At 58.8% G+C, this 7,072-nt stretch overlaps 1 protein-coding gene across 3 annotated transcripts in view; it reads left to right on the top strand.

Moving 5' to 3' along the window:
• The first annotated feature begins 314 nt into the window (after window positions 1–314).
• Window positions 315–7,072, top strand: part of LOC102435328 (EARP-interacting protein-like) — a 14,389-nt gene continuing 7,631 nt past the window's right edge. The window contains exons 1-2 of one of the 3 annotated variants that reach the window (XM_006108736.3): window positions 336–502; window positions 4,864–4,947. In XM_006108736.3, the coding sequence (XP_006108798.3) occupies window positions 461–502; window positions 4,864–4,947 (126 nt within the window). In that variant the 5' untranslated portion in view covers window positions 336–460. Of the gene's footprint in view, window positions 503–4,863; window positions 4,948–7,072 lie in introns of all 3 variants that reach the window. The other 2 variants (XM_014450706.2, XM_023749159.1) reach the window with 2 other exon arrangements.

Genomic DNA, 7,072 nt, shown 5'->3' with positions numbered 1-7,072 from the left:
ATGGGAAAGCCACTTGGGCCTCGGCCTACGGGAAAAGTACTAATAGATGACAAAGCCACAGGCGCCCCTGCCCCAGGAGCTCACCTCAGGATGAGGGAGCCCATGGGCTTCCGCAAGGAGCCTCTCTGGCCGGCCCTTAATGGCGAGGGTGGGGGGTAGAGACGGTACAAGCGAGGCCCCCCCCCCAAGTCGACGCCCCTCCCACAAATCCGGCCTTTTCGGGGCCAGCCGAGAGAGCCCGGATGGGTTCCGATGCGCATGCTTACCACACGGGTACTGCCGCCATTGGTCGCCGGGGAGGAGCGTCTCGATGACGCGACAGAAAAACACAGGAAGTGAGCCCTACGGTGGCCGCGGCGGGTCAGAAAGGGTCGGGTTTCGGCGCGGGGCGCGCGGCAGGGAACCTATTAGCGCAGCGCAGGGGGCGCGCCGGCTTTCAGGACCCGCGGGGGGCGGCAGCATGGAGGACGACGCGCCGGTGATCTACGGGCTGGAATTCCAGGTGGGTCCCCCGCGGCCCGCGCGTCCGGGTGTGCAGAGCGAGGCCGGCGCGGTCCCCGCCTCCCTGGCAGCCAAGGTGCCGGGGGCTGCGGGGCCGAAGGAGCTGGTCGCCCCGGGACCGGCCGGGAAGCGCGACAGCCCCGCCGCCTCCCTCCGCGGTCCCGGCGCTGGCGCGGCCTCATGCTCCCCCGCGACCCCGCGCACTCGCCCGGCACCTGTTCCTGCGGCGCCCGGGCTCCGGCGGCGGAGCTCTGACTCCTCCCGTCGTTCAGTCCCGGCAGCCACGTCTCCCCGAGTTGGGAGGACGGACGGGGCTTCCCGCGGACCCGCACCAGCTCCCGGGTTGACGTCCTGCGTGACCCGGCGCGTGGGAAGCTCAGATGCGCGTGGGGACCGCCCTCGGGCCGAAGCACGGGCTGCTCAGAGGTCGCCTGCGCCCCACGGACGCCCTGTTTCTTTTTCATCCCGTGTCCCCCCACAGGGTTGCCTGCGCCCCACGGACGCCCTGTTTCTTTTTCATCCCGTGTCCCCCCACAGGGTTCCCATCGTCCCGTGTCCCCCCAAAGGGTCCCACCGTCCCGTGTCCCCCCACAGGGTTCCCATCGTCCCTTGTCCCCCCACAGGGTTCCCACCGTCCCGTGTCCCCCCAAAGGGTCCCATCGTCCCGTGTTGCCTGGTCCATGTAGACAACCACTGTGCCACACCAGCCGTGCTGTGTATGTTTGTTAATCCTCACAAGGACGTTTTTTCCATTAGTTTTTAGAGAGAGTAGAAGGGAGGAAGGAAGGGGCAGAGAGAGAAGCATCGTAGTGAAGCATCTGTGTACTCAGTTCAGACTCAGGTCCCGGTTTGGGGCTGCCTGCGACCGAGGAGACCTGGTCGGCACATTCCCACGGCTCTTCCCTGCTGGGCTCTGGACTCGGCGTGGCGTCTCCGTCGCCTCTTACTGGTTGGGTTCACTCAGTGGTGATGGCAGGCGAGGAGACAGCTCTGTGACGAAGGCCATGGCTTTCCTTTGGAAAACTGGGCAAGACACAGCCTATCCTATAGAATCCTATCCTATAGAATAAAAGCCTAATATGCTAAGTGTCCGGTCGTCGGTTGGCCGTTCAACCAATCAAAGCGTAATATGCTAATGATATGCTAAGGCTGCTCAACTGCTCGCTGTGACGCGCACTGACCACCAAGGGGCAGACAGTCAACCGGTTGGCCAGTCGCTATGACCTGCACTGACCACCAGGGGGCAGACGCTCTGATCAGTAGGTTAGTTTGCTGCTGGGGTCCAGCAGATTGGGACTGAGTGAGACGGGCTGGACACGCCCTGGAGCCCTCCTGTGGTCCCTCCCCAGCTGGCCAACCTCCCATGTCCCTCCCTGGCCCTGATCATGCACCGCTGGGGTCCCTCAGCCTGGCCTGCGCCCTCTCACAATCCAGGACCCCTCGGGGGATGTCAGAGAGCTGGTTTCGGCCTGATAGCAGAACGACCAGTCACTATGATTTGCACTGACCACCAGGGGGCAGATGCTTGATGCAGGAGCTGCCCCCTGGTGGTCAGTGCGCTCCCACAGGGGGAGTGCTGCTCAGTCAGAAGCCGGGCACATAGCTGGTGAGCACAGCGGCAGTGGTGGAGCCTCTCCCGCCTCTGTGGCAGCGCTAAGGATGTCCGACTGCCGGCTTAGGCCTGTTCCCTGTGAGTGGGCCTAAGCCATCAGTCAGGTACCCCCTGAGGGCTCCCAGACTGCGAGAGGGCACAGGCCGAGCTGAGGGACCCCCCTGAGTGCACGAATTTCGTGCACCAGGCATCTAGTGCAGTGATGGCGAACCTTTTGAGCTCGGCGTGTCAGCATTTTGAAAAACCCTAACTTAACTCTGGTGCCCTGTCACATATAGAAATTTTTTGATATTTGCAACCATAGTAAAACAAAGACTTATATTTTTGATATTTATTTTATATATTTAAATGCCATTTAACAAAGAAAAATCAACCAAAAAAATGAGTCCGCGTGTCAGAGGTGTCATAGGTTCGCCATCACTGGTCTAGTGGAATTATAATAAAGTGACCTGTGGTCCAACATAACCAAATAGACAAATGTCTTACTGTGCTACCAGCTCCCTGCTTACTGTAATAGAAAGAGAACTGGCCTTAGGCTGGGAGTCTGGGTTCTTGTCTCTAAGCTGTGTGACTGGTAAGTCAGTTACCCTCCCTGGTCCTCAGTGTCTTCTGTGTGGAGTTATATCCATCCTGTCTTCCTGTCTGCTTCGTCGAATTGTGAGGATGAGCCAAGATAAAGTACAGGGACATTCTTGGTGACCTATTACACTGTGAAATTTCAGTCTTACTGTATTAGGGTCATTGGAACGCCTCCAAACCATCATCATGACTGCACGCAGGAAGGTCATTTTATTTTTCAGTTAATCAAAGAAGCAGAATCACAGACACGGATATCACTCTGTCACCAAAATGGCCAGAGTTGTTATTTTTGTAATTTTACCCAATAATGTACTAGAAAGGTCTTAAGTTACACTTTTATGAGATTTCACTGTATTTTAAAGATGCAGTTTAGATTTTGTAGAAGCATGATTTTCCTCTTCGATTAAAAAGGTGTCTGCTGTGTGAGAAGGACAAGGTGGTTCAGGTTTGTGGTGTTTTCTCGAAGGCGGCTTTCCCCTGAAACACGTGGTCTGCGCAGACCTGCGTTTTGCACGTTACGGCTGCTGCTCCTCAGGTGGTGCTCGGCTCCGTCAGCGCTTAGGACAGTGATGGCGATCCTAGCACACGGAACTCATTTTTTTGGTTGATTTTTCTTTGTTAAATGGCATTTAAATATATAAAATAAATATCAAAAATATAAATCTTTGGCCCTGACTGGTTTGGCTCAGTGGATAAAGCATCAGCCTGCGGACTGAAGGGTCCCAGGTTCGATTCCGGTCAAGGGCATGTACCTCGGTTGCAGGCACATCCCCAGCGGGGGGTGTGCAGGAGGCAGCTGATCGATGTTTCTCTCTCATCGATGTTTCTAACTCTCTATCCCTCTCCCTTCCTCTCTGTAAAAACTCAATAAAATACATTTAAAAAATATATAAATCTTTGTTTTATGTGGTTGCAAACATCAAAACATTTCTATATGTGACATGGCACCAGAGTTAAGTTAGGGTTTTTCGAAATGCTGACACGCCGAGCTCCAAAGGTTCGCCATCACTGGGGTAGGAGGAAGCCCGTGTGTCCTGGTTCCTCCTCGCCCATGCGTGGCCCTGCGCCCCGGCCTGCCCCTCGGCGGCGTCTGACGCCCCGAGCACAGTGTGCTGCTGTGTGGTCGTCCTCTCCTCCACACGGGGGGCATCTGTCCTGCTTCTGCCTCAAGTGAACTGTGGGGCGTGTCTCTCAGGAATGGCCTGGACCCTCGTCATGAGTCGCTTTCTACGAGCCGGGGCTGTTTAGGTCGGGTAGGGTTCAGAGAGTCTGAATTTGCTGATACACACGAAATTCTGTGTATGTGAATGCACATTTTTGGCAGAAGAGCTATAGATTCATAAAGAACCATGAGCTTTGCAAAGAAGTCTAAGACTCCAGGACTGGTCCAGCCACGTCTGCCGAGGAGGGCAGGCACCGGCCGTGGAGCCGGAGCACCTTTAAGTCGTCGGAGGGAGGAAGGGGTTTGTTCTCCGGCGTGTGGCCCTTGGTGCTGCCGCCGCCGCCGCCGTGTCTGCCTGGTGGCACTGAGGCATCTTAGTCGTCGACGTTTTTGCGCCATTGGCCTTCGGAGGAAGGTGGGAACACGGATCATGTGTTTCCTGTCGTCTCCGGACCTTTTCCGGTAGAGACGTGTGGTTTGTCCCAGACTCAGTGGTAGGACAGCTGTCAGCCTCGCTCGTTTCCGCCTTGAAGAGGATGGATCAAGGCCCTGAGAGCCTGTAGGACTCCATGGGCTGGAGGAGGTGGGGTCAGGCCTGTTCCAGCTGCGGTGGGAGGAAGGGCGCGGGCAGGGCCCACTCCGTGAACGGTGCTCGTTTCCCGATGCTGGGACAGCCCGCTCCACGCGAGGTTCGGAGCAGGACCTTGCCGCCCTGGGCTCTGGCTGTCGCCGTTCTGCCAGTCGCCTCTGCAGAAGCCTCGGTTTACCACGCCTGCTCTGCCGTGCTGGAGCCGCTGTCTGCTGTTCTGTTGCAGAAAAACCTGCTCAACCAATCTGTCGCTGTTGACAATTCCGGCTTTATTCAAACACACTCGCATCTTCACTGCTTAACGTCTGTGCCCACGTACAGTCCTTCCGTGCACACATTGGGAGTGGGAGGCGGTGAGCGCGTGGTAGTTGCCGTCTGAAGCCCAGGGTGGTAACGGTGTGCACGCCCTTCCTCCCGCAGGCCCGTGCGCTGACCCCGCAGACGGCAGAGACGGACGCCATCCGGTTTCTGGTTGGGACGCAGTCTCTGAAATACGACAATCAGGTAACTGTTTCTGACAGATGCGTCCGTTGTCATGACTGAACCTGTTCTGACTTGGTGACCATTTTGCTCTTGATTTTTCAAGCAACGTTTGAGGAAATTAATGCCACACGAACAAAAGAAAACTTTCATTGGGATTTTAACATCCAGCTGTAGGTACTGGTTGAGTTTAGTAATTCAGATGCGTCCCGTGGGCACCGCTGTGGTCGTTCTTGTGGCTGCGTAGGACTTACTGTGTCCGTGACCGGGAAGCAGCCTGGGTCTGTGGTCAGCATCAGCCATCAGCCCTTCTCCTGGCCTGTGACGACCTCTTGTTGCTCATAGCACGCTCTCCACTGCGCCTGGAGGAGGCCACAGGCCAGCTGACCCCATGGGCATGCAGGAGGGGCCCGTTTGCTGGACTCTCCACTTTAGAAGAAAGCATGCTGGATACTCATGAGGTCAGGGTTCAGTTCCCGGCTTGACACTGACTGTGACCTTGAGCAAATGGACTGCCCTTGCTGGACTTCATTTCCTCACTGTAAACAGAGATGGGGCTGTGGACGGTCGGCACCTCGCAGGCGCCGTGACGTGAGGATGAGCGCTGTCCTTGACGGGGACACGGACGCACATGGGCTGTGTCGGAGGCAGGGCCTCTGCCCAGCCATCACGGTCACACGGGAAATGGCGCTCAGGTGTCAGAGCTCCGTGTTCAGCCTCGGTTTTAGGGTCGGAAGGACTAACTGTTGGGAAGCCTCTCCCTGCCCTCCACTCCTGCCGGCTGGACCACGGCTCCTGTCTCGGCCCCTCAGGCGTCCTCACTGAGCCGCTAACTCAGCCTGTGCTCCGGCTCCTGGTCCGTTTCCAGTGAGGGTGGCGGGAAGGATGGCCTCACGACTTTGCACACGGGTTCCAAGGACAGGCATCGAGAGCGTCTGCCCTGCGGGTCCCCGTGCTGCCCTGGGAAAGTGCTCGGCGTGGCCGGGACAGGCTCCACCGGTTCGCTCAGCCAGCGCTTGGTGGCTCCCCTCTCGGTGGGTGTGCCGGGTCCACAGAACGGGAGCAGATGCGTCCTGCTCAGGGCTGCGCTCTCAGGGAGATGGCGGAGGGAATGCGGACACTGCGTGGCCGTGGTGACAGCGCGTGCGAGGGCGCACGGGGCCCAGGAGAAGCGCCCTCGCTTCGGTCTGTTGGCGTTGGCGCCAGCACCAGGGGAAGGTGGCTCTTTGGCCGAGGCCTCGGACCAGGATGGAATGGGTTCACTGGCCATGGCCTTGCTTCCTCAGGGCGGGGTCATTCCCGGGCGGAGCCTGGCCAGGATCGCGGGCGTGTGTGTGTGTGTGTGTGTGTGTGTGTGTGTGTGTGTGTGTACACAGGCCTCCTCTGCTCCCCTGCGCTGCCGGAAACGGCCCTCACGCCTCACACAACATGGGCCTCCCTCTCAATGAGACGTGTGTGTCTCCCCATGTGACACGTGGGTTCCTACCACACACGACACCTGATTCTCACATGTGACACATCCGGTGCACACACAACACAGTGCTCCTTCCCACGTGGGACTCGTTTCCTCCCACAGCAGCACGCGTGTTTCTCTTGTGGATGCCTGTGTCATTCTCATGTGACTCTTCCTCTCACATGTGAGTGTGTTTGCAGGGCTCCCGCAGGCGCCGCTGTGTCCTGTGCTGGGCGGGAATGGCCTGCGGCTGGGAGAGGAGCCCGCGGGGGAGCACAGCCTCGCAGCCCGCTTCTCTCTGCAGAGGGGCTTCCCAGCGACGTCGTATGTGACTGTCAAGTGCACGGTGATGACGGAGAGATTGTCTCCCAGCCTCGTCCCCGCACCCTCTCCCTGGGCTGTTTCCTCCTGAGGGGACGAGCTGCACTGCTCCTGGGCGGTCACCGGGGCCTCATTCCTGTCGTCCTCCGGCTGCTGGTGTCGAGGATGCGCTGGGGGCGCACCTGGAGCGGGCACGGCCGGGTGCTGGTGTGGGGGGCACGGCCGGGTGCTGGTGTGGGGGGCACAGCCGGGTGCTGGTGAGGGGAGGATGGCCGGGTGCTGGTGGAGGGGGCACGGCCGGGTGCTGGTGTGGGGAGGGTGGCCGGGTGCTGGTGTGGGGGCACAGCCGGGTGCTGGTGGCGGGGGGTGGTGGCA

Source organism: Myotis lucifugus, unplaced genomic scaffold (genome assembly GCF_000147115.1).
Source record: "Myotis lucifugus unplaced genomic scaffold, Myoluc2.0 scaffold_3328, whole genome shotgun sequence".
Lineage (NCBI taxonomy): Eukaryota > Metazoa > Chordata > Mammalia > Chiroptera > Vespertilionidae > Myotis > Myotis lucifugus.
This window is presented reverse-complemented; position numbering and strand designations above follow the sequence as displayed.